The following is an 18,158-nucleotide window of genomic DNA, read 5'->3' on the forward strand; positions in this document are numbered from 1 at the left end:
GATTAATCCTCACTCCGTGCCACCCAGGAACATCTGCGGGTGGATTCTGTGGTGATTCATTGAAAATACCCTACATTAGCAAGACGATTGCTTCAAAGCTTTAACACGCAGCTTTCATTGGAGGAGGGTATAAGTATTGTAGCATTAGGGTTTTTTTATAGGCACCTGCAACCAAGTTCCAGGGCAAGGCCCGCTTTGTCTGCGGGAGCAGTAGAGAAACCGTCTATCTCTATTAACAACAGACTTCTTACCCTGACCAGTCTGTAAGATAATGACTGACTTCCTGATCTCCCCCATACCCGCACATGCAAGGAACAGTCCTCACGGTATACCCACCCATAAATAATGGGAATCCGATCAATATCCTACATTAATATTTTTAACTGGAACATAGCAGGTATCAGATCTATGATATCGGACCCAGAGTGGCTCAACTTTGTAATACAGTAAGATGTGATAATGTTACAGGAAACGTAGGTACAGGACTCTACTTTTCTGGATGGGTTTGAATGTTTCTGGGTACCTGCTAAATTCATTCCAAGAGAGCGAGGGGTGGGTTAGCTCGCTCTCTAGTTGTTGACTTTATTAGTTATAATTCCGTCCCGGCCAGATAGGCAGGGAATGAAGATAGGTCAATTTTATTTGCGATTCCTACATGCATAGGCAATAGCGATTCTTTTAATTGCGATTCATTAAAAATCGCAATTAAAGAATCGCTATCGACTTCTTTGATGCATGTGCACCAAAATTCCCCTGCACACCAATCAACCATATAGCAGTTATGATTGGCTTGTCACCATAACCAACTCATTCCTACTGTATCGAGCATAGGCTTTCCCACGATGCAACCATCAGACATACAGTCATAACATCTCAAATGTATACAAAATTACAGTTGGCAGAGCAAAATAGCATCTCTCCTAACAGAGCTTAAAAACAATCCTCACAGTGCAAGTCTTCTATGCTCATTGTTTGTCAGAGCGGGTAACCAACACCAAAACCCTTGCCTACTAAAGCAATCTATGAGATTCCATGTAACAAACAACATCTATCTGCAGGATTTTATTCAGAATCGTGTCAACTCACCCTTAAATGCCTATTGCCTTTTACATATGCTTTTTACAATACATATATCAAGCCTACTGACTTTATTGTAACTTTTCATAATAAACAATTAGGCATATAGCCTTTGAAGCCCATTGTACTGAGCAAAAGCTTTCCACAATGCAACCATCCAGTATACAGTCATAAAAGTACAAATGTACACAAAATGACAGTCGGCAAAGCAAAATACTATGGGGCAGATGTATTCATGCAGCACGGCACCTTGCTGCTCTGTGCTGCGTGAAACGGAAAGTGCAGGAATGTGCTATTTTACCATTTTTCTGCGGCTTTCTATCCTTTCCTAGCTCTGACACACTTTTGCTTAGCACCAACGCAGGCACCTTTGCGTCATGGTGCACTGGTTCCTGCGTTATAGGTAGGATCATTGTTGTGCAGGAAAGGTAATTTTCCTGCACAAAAACAATCTTGAGAGACATTTCCTCATTCTAAGTGTGCTGCAGAATGCAGCACATGTAGAAAAAGGAAAACACGAGGAGAAATAACAATATTTCTCCTTGTACGCCTCACTGGGGAGGCGTAGCATTTTGACGCATTCCCAGGTCTACCACTAAGTGTAAATCTGGGAATGCACAAAACAAATATCAATGGGTGAATGCGTGGGAACACTCATGCTCCACCCATGGAACGCCTCCTTGCACAGAGTAATGCAAAGTAGTGACTTGCTCTGCATATGTTACTCTAAAGTTATCAAGCCATGCAGGGCCAGGCAAGGTGGACTTGCATGGATTGATAAATCATGCTTAGGTTTTGCATAGCCCTTGCGCCCCCCCCTTATGTGGCACAAGGGCGACATAAACCCTTGATAAATCTGCCGCTTAATCTCCTAAGAGTAGGTCACCAACACCAAAACACTTTCCTACTACAGTATTATGTGAAATTTTATGTAACAAATGCCTAGAGGCTTTAGCACAGTCTAATAACAATCCATCCATAGAAGCCTACTGTCTTTAATGCATGTTTTTCACAATAAGTAGGTCAGGCTTACTGGCGTTGTCATAACATTTCATAATAAACATATCAAACTTATAAAATCTGGCCTGCTTTTCCCAATGAACTCATGAATACTTTTGTGGTATCCTCATCCCTGTGCCATGCATTATCTCCTCTGTATATGTGCCCTGCTGCTCAGCCAGTGTGAGGTAATACAATGCTGGGTGTGTGCATGGTTTGAGAGAGTGTCAGTGGACTGTGTGGGCTGATGGGCAAGGATGCTGCTCCCGGTGGGGCTTTCTTTATACCTACTTTACCTGTAACCTGAGACACCTTCCTTGTGAATAAACCTGATCTTATTATCACCTTACTACTGGCTATCCTGCATCATCATTCTCACAATGGCTATGAGCGGAGAAAGAACTAACTAAGCGTTACTGCTGGAAGAGGAAAGAAGATTGAAACTGGAGTGTAACTGAATCCATACAAGAGACTAAGAAGAAATAAGGAGGATTACTAAGAAAATCTTATTGATGTCTGTCAAGTAAATGCACCTGGTAGCCCTACGGTGTCTTTTTCCACCAGACAGTCGGCATTCCAGGGCATTTGAACAGGCGTGCTGCAGACTGAAACTGCAGCTTCTGACTTAACATGACTTGCGTGCCTACAGTGAACTGGCTGCGAGTATTTTGAACCTTACTCCTCTAACAGCTGACAGCCTACAGTGGAATAGGTCAACACAGATGCTGGGAAAGTGACAAGCATTTCAGGAGAACAAGCGGTGACCAACTGACAGCATATAATTAGATTACCTTTTGTGTGGACTTGTAATGTGTTTGCAGTTAACATTGGCTTTACTCTTTAACCAACACCAGTCTGTTCAAGTGCAGATGAAATGGAAACCATTATGCATAAATTTATAAAATTACAAAAAAGGTAAAAAAAATACAGATGGCAATAATTTATAGTAAGCTGCTCAACGGGGCATACAAAAGCCATCACAGCCCCCCATGGTTTGTCAGAGTGGGCGGCCAATATCAAAACCCTTGCATTCTATGGTAATCTGTGAGATTCCATCAAAATACTATTCTGTATGCTTTAATATAGAATAATAATAATCCACACCTAAATGTTTATTGACTTTACCATATTCTATTCACAATAACTACATTAGATCTAGTGGCTTTATCATAAAATTTCATATTAAACAGATCGGGTCTATACCCATTATCATTGGCTTGCCACCATAACCAAATTAGTCCAGTTCCATTGATTATACATTTTGCAACAAGCCAAAAAGTGCAATATAAATAAGCCTTTAAGCGGGAGCATGCACATGTTACCCAATCAAATCCTGTATTCAGAAGGACAAACATGTGGGTGAAGTCTAAGCCCCTCTCTCAGTAGGACTCTGAAAGCTATTTTTTGTAGATTACAAAAGGTCAGGTGAAAGTTGCACTGTCAAGCCAGACCAAAATTCTATGTTGTTGAATGACTGCCGTCCTTCCATCTGTGCCGTTGCCAGAGAAAACCACCATAAATTATCTAGTTACCTTTGACTATTTAAGAGCATTACATCCTCACTTCACATGTGTACTTCTGAAAGTTCAAGCTCAGGCAGATGGATAAATAAACAAAATGATCACAGCTGTTTGGAGGGCAAGCACTTTGTTTTGTGTAAGCACACCACTTTTGCCCAATCAAAACATGTACTCCTGGCTCCCAACACGTGGGTGGGGCCAAAGTCCCTCTCCTGGTGATTCTCACACTATTGTCTGGTGACAGCTGAGCTGTCAAGTCAGACCATATGAAAGAAAGAAAATGTAGAGATCCGACATTCGTCTCCATGAGAGTAGAGTTATCAAATGGAATGCTAACGGTACTAAAATTAATTTTCAGAGTAGAACCTTCAAAAAGAGCCAAGAAATGAAGGTAGTAAATGACAATTTCAGTTCGCCAGTAGCTTGCTCATCAATGTTACTCTTTTTATGCCATCCTACATCCAAATGGCTTTCATTCTTTTTTCCGGCCCCTGTATCCTTCTCTTTTATGCACTTGTTACCCACAATTCACCCCCCTCCCATTGTGAAACATCTTTCAAACTGTAGCACTCAGAAGCAGCCACTCTGCAGAAATGAGTGTTTCATGAATAAATGAAAAGGAGCTTCATCCCATGAGGATCCATTACACACAACGTTGCTAGATTAGACCTGATACAACACCATGCCACACTTTCCCAGAATCCCTAAACTACATCCATCTGCAGACAAAGAAAAGGGCACATTGAACTGGAAATCCCTGTGGAACTTGCTGACTCATGAAATCTAGGGGTTCAAGTCAATGAGATGGATTTTAATGCTGTATAACATCACAGTCATACTAGAACCAATCCCAAAATATCAACATTTTTCCCCAAGTATAAGTACAAACATGTAGTGAACAAGGCAGTTGGGAACTTGTGTATTAGAACTTAATGTGTCAATGATATTTTACTATGTGTCAACATTGTACCACCAGAGGGCTGCCTGATATTCTAAATACAACACTGACGTTCCTAAATGGGACTAGGGAATAATGGCAAATAACAGTTGCTGCATGTCAGGTGAAAGTACAACATCAAAAAGAGCTTGAAGCATTCCAGACCCCTGATCTGTGGAGATGCAGAGGGAGGAAGACATAATTTGCAGCTGTATGTGGCAAGACAACACAGTGAAATATAAGGCCCAAAAAGAGACTTTTGCCTGACGGAACTGTTGAGATATAGATGTATAAGAGTTGATGCAGACAGTCTTTGAAAGAGTAACATATGTTAAGTATTAACATGTTTTAAAGTAAAAACATGTAGCACAGAGGGAGCAGAAATTGCTGTGGCTCAAACCAGGGAATCTGAGGTAGGGATGTGGCAAGTCCGCGTAGCTCTAAGGAGAAAGTTTTGTACCCTTGCAATCAGGGTCGGAGGAAAGGGCTCCCACAATGAACTGAGGACGATCAGAGTCAGTATTTAATAAGCAATGAGCAGGTGGATGCAAGTGAAGGGACTTTGAGCCGGATGTGTCAACACATTTTCTTGTCGCAAACACTCTGATTAGGTAAATCACTGGGTTCGAGACATATTTGTAACCAATATCTGGTTGCAAAACATTCATATTTCACGACACCTCAGAGAAGGTGGTAACCCATTCACAAACTGGAAAGTGTCACCAAAGACACCTTCCCCTTTGTGAATGGTTCAAAAACGTTTTTAGGACTAGGCACCGGTCCATAGAACCACTGCCTACTCTTAAAAACGTTTTACAGACTTTTCTTATTTTTTTAACACATTCTATTTTACTTTAAGGAAAACGGGCTGCATTTAAAAACAAAATGCTTTATTTAAAGGCAGTCACATGGGGATCTGATCACCCAAGCCGGCCACCATTCCTGCGATGGCAGCGCAACGTAGTGTGTCACATTTCGCAACCTTCCTCATTAAGATTCATGAGGTAGGTCGAATTGCAACCTTTTGGTACATAAGTTGTTTCGCAAAATATACTAGGATTAGTAAAAGTCGGTGCACAAATTGCAGTACATACATCTGGCTTCTATGCCTCCTTAGTCACGCATAATTATGCACCCCCCAGCCATTTTTCTAGTCTCATCAAAAGCCAACAAAATATTATCCCAGGAAGTCATAGTGAAGAGTCTTGTCTACTTGCCCTAGATAAAGAGGCGCCCAGGTGTTCTTTTAGTTTGTCATTTGGGGATGTTTGGATATACTATCTAATCGTTAGTTCTGATAAAAATAGAACAGTTAAAAGAGATACAGTACCTGTATATCAATTCTGTCTTCAATTAGTAAAGCCTTGAGTGCTTCCAGATTGTGTGTGAGTTTGTAATTAAGCAAGACATGATCCGCCTTCTGAATGAAGCTCAATTCCTCAGTGACCTATTAGATTGGAAAGAACATGATAAAAAAACATGCTTTAGTTTGATAGAATGATTGCAGTCTGTCGCTGTCAAGGTGTAATGTGAATAGGAAATAAATAAAAGTGTGTGAGCTGAAGAGTGTTTTGCTCTTTTGAAATCACTGAGTTTATTATTTCATATTTCTATTGCAGGAACAATGAAAAAGCCTCTCAGACATACAATAATGTCCATACTTTGTTTGAAATTTTTGTGATTGAAGTCAATTCAATTTCTTTGCAGCTGTGACTGGTTGTGGACTGGAAACATCAGAAGTTATTTAAATTGTTTATTTGAATTCGGGGCACATTTTCCAAGCCACATCTCACTCACAGGCTACCTTGTTCCCTTAGCTTCCTCTTATCATCCCTTCATTGCAGTACCAACCATATTTCTTCAAGTACATATTTAATTATAGGATATGCTCACAGGCCAAACGTGTTATGCTCACTTTGGTACATCCCTTTCTAGATCTGTACCTAAAATCTTTATATCATTGGCATGGAAAACACGAGCAACTGTAAAGGATTATCTCATATCAAGAAAACATTCAAGTCAATAGGATATGCATAAACTTCTGGGAACACTTTAGCAAAATGAATGAGTCCACATTAGCCCTTATCAAGGAAGATATCTGGCTATAAAAAAAGGAGCTATTAGCCAGCAACATCCGATGTAGCACATTATTGTACGAATATATGGTCGCAAATTATTTCACTAGCTGAACCATACCTAGTTATTTATTTATAAAGTTTTATATAGTTTTATAATTATTCCTGCTATTCGACGCTCCTGGCTTTTGAAAATCAGACTTGGTCTGGGATTTACACAGGTTTTGTATCTTGTTTGCATTATCTTTTTGACACAGACGCAACGCAAAATCTTTTTGGGGATTTACAAACCAACGAAAATTGGTATTTGGATTGGTTTGTAAGAATAAGTAACGCAAATCATCATCATCATCATCAAAAACTTTATTGCGATTGTTTAAAATCATAAAAGTACAGTCTTAATCTCACAATTTCCATAATAGAGTACATATTCCAGTCAATTTGAAGGTACAAATGCCAGTGAATAATAATCAATTAACAATGTGGTTTGGCAGTATTCTAGCCACGCTTAATACTAGAATGTCAGTGGATAGTTTTGCTAGTTAGTTTCCTGCGAATTAACCACATTGAAAACAAAAACTTGGTAACTGAAACCACAATAAGTGGGTTTGTATCGCTTCTCAGAATCCTATAAAAATCAAGATAGCTCCTAACACCCAGATTTAAGCATAATTGTATAATCCATTATTTCCGAATACCGGCATAAGCCGGACAAAAAAGCACAACATGAATCGTGGTTTCCTGTTCAATTGAACAACCAGGGCATACATGATGTAATCCACCCGCCCATCGATCAGTGAATGAGTATAGGGGAAGGGTACCGTATCTGAACTGTACATATAGCTTCTTTGCTAAGGTTGGCTGAATAACATCAAGTTCCGATACAAAGGCGTAATATGGCTTAACATCAAGGAAAGCATCAGTCAGACTTGATGGTTTAGCCGAGCTATAAGCTTTCATTAAGTAGTAATCTTTGAGTATTGTGGCAAGATATTTCTTGGGAATGCCCGAGATTGTATCCTCTGGATTATCCCAGAGGTGTGCAAGACCAACCTGATTAAGTGTCTGCCTAACATACTGGAGCCAGGGGATCTTATCGGCTCCCAGTGTACCCAGGATTACTTTCAGTTCGTCTCTATAGCATGCCAACTCGGTTGTACTCCAAATCCTCTTCCAATACATCAGTGGCCTTGAGGCAGCAACCTCTGAAATGGGGCGAATATTTAGGTCCAACCTCAATGGCATGAGCGGCGTATTATTTGGAAGGGTTAAAAGTTTCCTAATAAAATTATTTTCGGTACTGACCATATCATTTGTAGGAGTATGGCCCCATAATTCAGCCCCATAGAGTGTCGAGGACCTGGATTGCACAATGTAAATTTCAAGGGGGGCACTTATGATTTTTAAGCTACAATTTTTATGAACTTTAAGAACGCAAATCAACGCGAAGTGGTGCTTTGAGATAATCTTTGTCATGGGAGCATTCCATGGGTGCTGCATGGGTGTTCCTGTGCTACCACCCATGGTTTTTGATGCAAAACCCTATCTACTAACAATAGAAGACAGGGTTTTCCACCAAAAAGTAACACCGCTTGAAAGCAGACTTTACAAGGAGAAATGGTTTAATTTCTTCTTTCTCTTCCGACTTTGCATCTTTGCTGCTCTGTACGGCACGCTTACACAGTAGGAAAAGTTGTAAAGTCAGCCTAAGCATAGCATTTTGAACTGGATGGGTACCTTTCCAGTACAAAATCTATGTAAGAGTCACGCAGACACTTCTGCACTACGGCGCAAAGGTGTGAGCGGGATGTTCGCAGCATAATTCTGCACCGTCGCTAGGGAGAGGGGAGGAGGATGCCACATCTCTATAGATAGGGTCAGCCACGGCCCGTGTAGGGCGTGCTACTGGGGCGGTGACGTAGGGCAGGGGAGGGGCAGGGTGGGGGGTTGTAAAATGCGGCATACGGACGATTTCAGGTAAGTTACGAAAAAAATTAATAAAACAAATTTCGTTGCGCGAGCTGCATCGCCAAATGCGATGCAGCGCGCACAACATTTTTTTTTTTCCGGTACTTACCTGAAATCGGTCGTATGCCGCATTTTACAACCCCCCACCCTGCCCTTCCCCCACCCTACGTCACCGCCCTGGTAGGACGCCCTATACGGGCCATGGCTCCATAGGGTGCTGTCCCGTCTCCCTCTCACGTAAGGCAATGCAGCAACTTTTGGTGGTGTGCTGTGTTGCATGAGAGCTTTGTAAATCTGGGCCTTGGGCTCTTAATGATATGTCACACCAAAATGATACCCCAAAGAGATTGCAACACAGGAGAACTGGAAACTCCTTACACTTTATGCTATTTTGCACCAGTGTGATCTATAAAATTACCTTCTGCCTTTGTTGAAGCACTAACAGGTTGAACGTTGTAGAGATGCATTGGCTCTAAGCAACTATTAGGCGAGGCCTGTGTTTTTTTACCAGTATCCGCAGTAAATAATTCGCATAGTTGGCAATGGCTGAAGAATGTTTCACTTTTAAAAACATTTTAGCAAGAATGAATGTGTACAGAATCGTTTTAATAATGCAGAATTTTAATTTTTGTGTTGTATATTAGATTTTGTTTTAGCTGAGACAGTGAATTATCTCTCACTTTGACAATTTGCTTAAAATCCTTAATCCTACATAATTAACCTAATTGACAACTTCGAGAGGAGTCCAGGTGTTTCAAATGGTACATTTTATGATGCACCAATACCTCAAGAACATAACCTTGGGTTTTGCAGTATTATGGACCGAATCATTGGAAAAGTAATTCTTAATAAAAAACCTGTAACAGTGAAGAAAAACGATTGCTATGTAAACAAAAGGAGTGGCATTTTCTGTGTATTCACATTTAGAACATTCAAGGTCACTTTCCCTAGCAAATAGCAAGCCTGACTGCCCTGTTGCATTTCTTTAGTTCGTTAGCGCCTTGAGACCCTCACGGGTAAGTAGTGCGCTTTACAAATTCCTTGATTGATTGATTGATTGATTGATTTAGTTCAGGTTCAGACCTACGGGAGTGTCAAAAGCTAATGGCTACCCGATTGTATCACATTATTTTGGTCAGTGCCCAATTAACAAGATAATTTGGAGCTCAGTTTTAATACCAGACGTGCAATCTTACCAGCATGAATTAATCGATGTTCTCTATGTGCCAATGCACAAACCCGGCACAAAACTAGATTGTGCAGCATAAGAGCTCAATCATAAAACTCTTGGTGCTAAATTACAGCGAACATCCAGTTCACCCACTACACCCTGTACACAACCTAATTCTGTCCAAAGCATCACAGGCTTTCCATTGATCAATCAGCACTAAAAGCAGCCACTGACTGTTGAATTTAGTCCATTTTGTTATTATTAGGCAATATATATAATCCGTTTGTAACAATTCTAGGATGGATGATCAATTCTAACTCGGATAAGGTATTTTGCATTCCTGCCACAATTCTACAGATGGGGCAGCTTTATCATTGAAACTGAACACAAATTCAAGGAGAGCTATAGTTTTGTAGATGGATGGATGATTGATATCTTCAATGATAAATAATGTCTCTATGTGTGCATATTTCTATGGGTTTAGGAACCTTTGCAACGTAAACTCTTCAGCTTGCGTGCTGGAGATTTGCCCTTTCCGAAGGGTCATCCCATATTTGTTTTGGATTTTTTCCTGAGGTCTATTTTTTATGGCTATAGAACTCGGTGCATTTACCTCTGCTAACCAATGAAAAAGATCTTCTGCTGCTCCCTTCCACATGGCAAAATAGCTATACTCCTGATTGCCATATTTAACTTATGTTTAAATACCTAGCTTATGGTTCCCAAAGTGTAGCCAGTGCCTGTAAGTTAAATGTCACCAGCCCGCTGCTGCAATCATTGTGCCACCCACTGCAGTGGCAATGCAAACATGACTGCAGGTCTGCTACCAGCAGCCTGGCTGTGCAGGTTTAAACTGCAAATTTGACTGGTCAAAATAACTCCCTAAGTTGGCCTTATTGCCCATTAATACAAGGTGCATGGTACACAAGAGTAGGACATCTAAAAGTGTAATGTTAAACATTACATAACAGTGAAAAGGCCCGAAAGGTTGGTTTCACTGTAGCAGTGTTCGCTGTTCCAGTCAAAAGAAAAGGGATACAATATTCAAATTAATACTGCTATCTCAGTTATGGGCCTTATTACAAGTCTGGTGGTTCATGGACCACCAAACACCCGGGGGGCAGTTGTGGCGGCCCAGCCACTGCCTCACTGGCAGTCTGACAGCTGTATTATAAGTTTGGCGGTCGGACGTCCATTTGACCACCGCAACCGCCAGTGAACTGCATTCCCTAGTGGTGGTGCGGTGGTCGGGGGCTCAGAATATGTTGGCGGTGCAGCTGCAGCCCCACCATGCATATTTTGAGTTTCCCGACCACCAGCCTTACATGGCGGTCAGCACCGCAATGTAAAAGCTGTTGGTGGGAAAACAAAGGGGGCCCTACAGGGCCCGCCGTGCCCCACATTGATAGGTGCATGAAGGGGGGGCACATGATGTGCCCCCCTTTGTGCAAGCACCCCCCTAGTTCCAGCACGGCTTGGACTTTACAGTCCATGTCCTGCTGGAACACGCAGTGGCGGTCCTATGGTAGGGCAGTATTAAAGGTTTAAAGGCTCATTGAGACTTTTACTGGACTGCCGCGGGACCTCCATACTGCCCGCCTGCCAGACAACGATTGGTATCATAATCTGGTGGGCAGGCAGCGTTTGGGTTTCTCAGTGCAGGAGTGGGGGCGGTGGTGAACTCGTATTGAGGCCCTTAGGGAAGAGCTACAGAGTTTATTCTTGTAATTTATGTAATATTTATAACAAACCACTTAAGTCCTAAGTGATATGCAGGCAAGAAAGGTTCTGCCATGTTGGTTTTGGACAGAGGGGGGCACTATTGGACTGTTTGCAGTAGGGCACACAGGAGGTATAGCCTAAGTCAGTAGGGTTCCCCCTGGAAACAATTACCCCATTGGTTAGGTAGTTGCCAGGAGTTTCTCCCACCCACAGGTTGGCACAGGGCATAAACACGGCAGATGAAGTACCCTCCTCAGGTCACTTCTGGACCTGTGGAAGAACTGAAGAGTACTGTACCTTCTGTCTGTTACAGAGAAGAGCCTTAAGGCTGGACTTGCTCTCCCTCTTGTAACAAGGACAAAGAAGTGGCCTTCAAGAGTCATAACACCGACCTGTTTGGGTTACAGCAACACAAATTTCTAGAGGCCTTTTCCTACATTTCTAGCTGCCCAGTTCCATCTAGACCTCCACTAGACCCTGCTACTGGCTTCTGCTGGAGTGAGTCTTGTCTCCTAAGTACAGTCCCCAAGGTCCTGGGCTCTTATCTGGTGTCAATGTATACTCCCCCTAAGGCTTCCTGAAAGCTGGGACTCAAAAAACCTTTTTGCCAGTTTTTTGCTCTGAGAACTGACCGGGGACCAGGACCAAACTACCAAGCTGATCCAATGAAGGAGCTCTGCCGCTGGCAAAAGATGTGGTTTGCTCCATCTACGTTCTTCTCCTCCGCAGCAATTCTAAATCAGCGGGGTCTCGTGAAGAAGGCATCTGGTCTTGTGGTGCGCTCTTTGACTATAGCCATCAGCTTTGCCCCGCTGGAAAAATCCAAGCTCAAAAAAAGTGATTAAGTCCGTAGGTAGAAATCTTTACCAAGTGAAGGCGCAAAAAGTACCCTGCCAGTGAGGGACCTTCTCTCAGTGTGAAATTCAAGTTTCTCCCATTTGTAGCTTTTCCGACAAAAGTTAACGGCTTCACCAAGATCTTTTCCTGTTACTATCTGATGACATGGAGCCCTCTCCTGTCACAGCCTTGCCCTGCTAAGGATTGTTGGCTTCCATTCCAAAGACTAAGTCCAAAAGTAAAAGTTCTGAACAGGCAAACCTGGTTCTGTAAACCGCCAGCGCTCCATCGCAGTTGGCCTTAACTTGCACCCAGGTACTGGTCAAACGCAGCCAGAAGACCGCGTTTTGCGCTTAATGCTTTTTGGCGTTATTTTGAACCTTGTCATACAGATGTCATTTTATTTATTGAAATGTGCTCCATTATCTATCTATATTTTTTGCTTTGTGCTGTGACTTTATTACTGTTTGAGTATTGGAAAAATACTTTACCTCTAAGTTAAGCTTCTCTACTCTGTGCCATAGCTACCAAGGGGTCGAGCTCAGGTTTATTTAGTGACTTTAATGCCTCACCCTTACAAGGATTGTGATCATCACTTGAGGTGGGGACTTACCCCCCTGCAATGTAAGATCACTCTCGATCGGATCTTTAACAATGCAATCAGGCTTGGAACCTTATTGAATCTCTGAGCATTAAGAGCAACTTCATGTGGTTTCATCACCCGTATCATCATTACACATAGGGTTTTCCAAAATGTTGAAGCCAACCTGGCTCACACCGTTTCAAGTAGAGCCACTAGTTTCAGAAATTCCTTACATTTTTGGAAACATTTTTAGAGAGGTGCTGGAATATTCTTAACTAAGAATTATTCCTTAACCTACATTTTATTCAACTGTTTTACCATTATTATATTATTATCATTATTTTATTATTTCATTTTGTGAAAGAGAACATTACAGTTAAAATGTGTCCAGCGTGCTTTTTGTGACAGTATTGCCCTTTGTCAGAGTGGAAGCACAATATTACATACAATATTAAAAACATATATTTATAGTACAAATTCTTTACAATTATATATGCTGGTCAATCATCCTTGTAAACCATGATATTGCATTTCATTTTTCTCAATATACCCTCCTTATTTCACAAAGCTGATACATTTATCACAGGAGACTCCTAGATCATTTGAGTGCTTCGTAACACCTATGTTCTCAAAAGTCAGTATAAAGATTAATCCTGTGTGGGACACTCTGTAAGGATTTCTACCTGAAGAATTTTTTTTGTTAATCTCAGAATGCTATTTGTTATGTTATGTGAGACTCTCCTTGAAAATCCATGTGGAAATACTAGTAACTTAAATTCAATTACTGTATAGTTCATTTTCTTTTTTTAAAAATTCTTTTTATTTGATTTTCATTGTATACATTCAGATGGCAACTTTATTAACAATTGGTATTCGCATAAGAGTTTATACATGCAGTTGGATGAATTACTATATGAACTGTTGACATTTGCGTAGCCCATAGAATTCTGTTTTAGTGTTCAGTTCTCGTTCCTGTCCCTGGTGGGGTGCATACTTGCAATTAATTTGAGTATTGCAGCTATGTCCAGCCTCTGTTTTTGGCAGATGTAAGAATCCATGTTAATGGGGGAAAGTACAACCCTAACTGAACTGGGGGGGATTGAACCGTGTATGTAAGAGTGCAAAGAATTAGATGCCGGTGTGCACCACTGAGAGTTCTCGTTACAATGACAGTATGAGGGTATCAAGGTGGTGTTCATACATGCTCTGCGTTTGCAGCCCATGCATTGTGGGAGTGGGGTTAGTCGTATTGGTCGCATATTGGATTAGGTTCCTCTGCAGAGGCCATTGAGGGATTTGTCGGTGATTGAGGGGGCTCATCGTGTTCTGTTGTATGTTTAAAAGTGTGCAAGAGCGTTCCCATTGCATGTAGATGTGGTGTTTACGGATGCAACAGACTTCTTCACGGCGTAGTGCATCTTCTTCCAATGCTCCCCATTTTGCAACTGCTCCCTTCCAGGCTGCCAAAGGGGGCCCTGCTGGAGTTCTCCAGTGCATGGCAATGCTCCGTTTGGCTAATAGGAGAGCTAGAGATGTGAACCTTATTTCAACTTTGTGCTGTTAACGGTGTTTGAATCTACCTAATGCACTGGCTTCCCATGTTGCAATGTCCGTGAGCCCTGTTACCTCACACAATGTGGTGTGCACTGCATTCCAGCAGGTGTGGAGTGTTGGGCAGCTCCAGAACATGTGTGGGAAAGTAGCATTAGGTTCTTGGCATCTCGAGCATGAGAATAATACATTGGGGTAGTATCATTGAAGATTTCCTGGTGTCAGATATGCGTGATGCAGGATAAAAAACTGTATATTTTTGAATCGGTAGTTTCAGGATACTTTTTTGAGGTATTCTAATTCTTGTTCCCATTCTTTGTCATGGAGAGGTCTCTGGATCTCAACATCCCATTTAACTCACAGAGGTAAGTGGTACTGCGTTCAGTTCTCGCATCGCTTTATACAGTCATGTTATTATGTGGCGTCCATTTGTAATATAGAATGGAGGACTGGGTGCGTTGCCGATTCGCTGTCGGCGTCAGTCTGCCATTAACTGCCCGTACATGAGGAATTGACCTTTGGGAAGCTCAGTGTCAGTTCTGCAAATGAGAGTAAGTGTCCGTCTGCGAATAGCGATCCCGCCACTATGAGTGAGTGTTCCGTCCAGACATGTAGGGCTCGAGCTGTGTAATGATCGTGACCTCGGGGGAGTCCAATTAGGGGCAGAAGAGGGGAGTATAGTGGGTTCGCCTGTGACATCCGATGTATGCGTTTCATGCAGGTGTGCGCCACAGTCAACTGCAGGGGACAATCCGACCCTGGCCTATGGCCTGGCAGCAGCATGTGTCGGATCACTGGAACGAACACTGGCCAAGCATGGGTGTGCGTGTCTCCTCCAACGAGCGCTCCGCAGTCCAACGTTACGCCCACTGTATTTGAGCTACTAGAAAGTACGCTTCGAATGAGGGTGCTCCCTGTCCTCCACGGTTTATTGGTAACTGCAGTTTGGCCAGGGCTACCCTCCTACACCCTTCACCCCATATCAAGGTGCGGAGAAGGGTGTACAGTTCCTAAAAGAAGGACCAAGGAGGAACTATCGGGAGGTTAGCAAAATGGTACAGCAGTCTTAGGAGCAAAATCATTTTGGCTACTGCTATTTTTCCGATGTGGGTAAGAGGACGGGTTTTCCAGAAGTGGACAGAGGAGTGAATGCCTGCCAATACTTTCCGCTGGTTGTCTTCGTAGATATCTTGTGGAGAGTGATACATGCGTACTCCTAAATATCGAGGTGCCTGCGAACTCCACCTAAGGTCGATTCCTCCACCCACACCGTCTGTGGAGGGAGGTTAACAAAGAGCAGGTATATTGTGGACTTAGCCCAGTTGACCTTTAGACCAGCAGCTGTCTCGCAGTCTGCCTGGGTAGCCAGGGTAGAGGCGAGGTCCGCAGTGATATCCTGTACATATAAAAGTAGGTCATCTGTGTACATTGAAAGCTATGCAGGGTTCCTGCTAGTGGGATGCCCCATTGTTTGCCTTCTGCTCCGAGACGTATTGCCATTGGCTCCATTGCTAGGGCTAAAAGCAAAGGGGAGAGCGGGCAACCTTGCCTTGTACCCATTGCCACCGCGAAAGAAAAGGACACATGTTGTCCTAGCCTAATCCTGGATGTTGGTCTTGTGTATATTAGTTTAGTGTACGCTTGTAGTTGGGGCCCTACGCCCACCCTCTGGAGCACCGCAAATTAGTTGGGCCATGAAAACATATCAAAGGCTTTTTCCAGGTCCAGGCTCAGGCATGTGGCCTGGGGAAAAGATCCTGAACCTGATCCTGCACATGGAACTGCTGCCGGATGTTGAGGGAGGTACTCCTTCCCGGGACAAATCCACATTAATCAGGTTGTATTAATGCCGGAAGGACCGAGGCATATCGCTCAGCAACACTTTACCAAAGATTCTGTAATCTGTGGATAGTAGGGCAATTTGTCTGTATGAGCCCATGTGGTGAGGATCTCAGTCTGGTTTTAGAAAAGATAGAATTAGCACCTCCCGGAGGGATCACAGGATAATGCCTTTGTCTAGTGCTGCCTTGTACATTTTCACCAGTCGTGGGACTAACAGGGTGGCGAATGCGTGGTAGAACTCCAGTGGTAGACCGTCTAGGCCTCGGGCCTTATTTGTGGCTAAGGATTTTATTGCTTGCGTCACTTCAGTGGAGGTGATTCGATCATCTAGGGTGTCTTTGTCAGCTGCCGCTATACGTAGCAGTGTGTACATATCTAAGAATCTGTCCACCACTGTTGAATCTACCGGGTCCAGGGCTGCATTTAATGTTGCATAATACTCATGAAATGCATGCATTATGCCTACTTGGGACCGAACTAGTGTGCCTGCGATAGTATTCACTTTGGTTATCGGATGGGGAGCGGTGTCCTGCTTGACAAGCCATGCCAGCAGGGTGCCCGCTCTATCCCCCTCCCTGTGGGTTTTGGCGGCATATGCTCTAAAATTATATCCTCTTATTATGGTCTGCGAGCAGCTCCGCATATGCGTTTTTTGCCTCTGCTACCTGTGTTAATGTTGCTTCGTTTCTATCTGCAGCCTGCGTCAGTGCTGCTAGTTTCTGCTCTTCCTCTAGTATGCATTGCTCTAGGGTTTTATGCACTCCAGAGATGTGCTGGATGCACATCTCTCTGATCACCACCTTAAACGCAGCCCACTCTACTGCCCTTGTAGTTGCTGTTCTAGTGTTTTCCCGGAAATTCTGAATGTGTGTTTTTTGCTCTAGTTTAAACACTTGGTCCTCTAGGCATTCACGTGGCAAGCGCCAGGTGGGAACCGGGGCTGGGGTGGCTGCCAGGTCAGAGTTAGCGTGTGCGCGTCATGATCCGAAAGAATCTGACCCAGGTAGTCTGCCTCTTGGACCATGGGGACAATGTGTGTGGAACAGAGGAAGCGGTCCAGGCGAACCCGGAGGTCATGTGGTATAGAATGGGAGGAATACAGTCTGGTATTAGGATGTTTGCTGCACCACATGTCCGTCAGTGCCCAGTGTTCCATCCATGCAGTGAATCGCTTTGCTTGTGCTATTGTCGGAAAGGTCAGGAGCGGCGGATGGGATCTATCTAGGAATATATTTTGTACACAATTACAGTCTCCTCCCAGTATCCAGGGTGTCCTAATGTATGGGGATAATGCACAGGAAAGGGAGTCCCAATATTTACCCTGCTCTGTGTTCGGCATGCATATACTGCCCAGCAGGACTGATTGACCATCTAGGAGTCCCTCTAGTAGGGCAAATCTCCCCTCCACATCGATCACTCTGGAATTTTCTTGAAACGTTACCCCTAGCCATAGCCAAACAAGTGTTCCATGTGCAAACGCGGACTATGTGGTTGCGCGAAATGTGCCTCGCCAGTGCTTGCATAATTTTATGAGCTTCCCTGTTGTTATTTGCGTCTCCTGCAGCATCGCACTCTGTGCACTTTGTCGCTTGATGTAGGCATGGACTGCATAGCACTTGCGTGCTGTATGCATACCTCGCACGTTGAATGTGAGGATTTTGATATCAACTTTTGGCATCATGAGGTGTGTGAAATATTGTGCCTTGAATGGCACAGCAGGACAAGGGGTGATAGCGTAGTGTACGCCCCTCTCCGGAGCTGACCTTGATGCCAAACGTGAGTTTCTCCCTCTCATTCTGCTGGGTACATACATTCAGTGTATCAGTGGGTGGTGAAATAAGGGGTATAAACTGGGGTTGGAAACATTCCCAATGCT

At 43.1% G+C, this 18,158-nt stretch overlaps 1 protein-coding gene across 1 annotated transcript in view; it reads right to left on the reverse strand.

The window, feature by feature from the left end:
* APOLTP (apolipoprotein lipid transfer particle homolog) overlaps window positions 1-18,158 on the reverse strand; it is a 1,292,669-nt gene that overhangs the window by 333,524 nt on the left and 940,987 nt on the right. Inside the window, exon 48 of the mRNA XM_085632129.1 lies at window positions 5,864-5,980. Within this exon, the coding sequence (XP_085488255.1) occupies window positions 5,864-5,980 (117 nt within the window). The remainder of the gene's footprint in view (window positions 1-5,863; window positions 5,981-18,158) is intronic.

Source organism: Triturus cristatus, chromosome 10, assembly GCF_964204655.1.
Source record: "Triturus cristatus chromosome 10, aTriCri1.1, whole genome shotgun sequence".
Classification (NCBI taxonomy): Eukaryota; Metazoa; Chordata; class Amphibia; order Caudata; family Salamandridae; genus Triturus; species Triturus cristatus.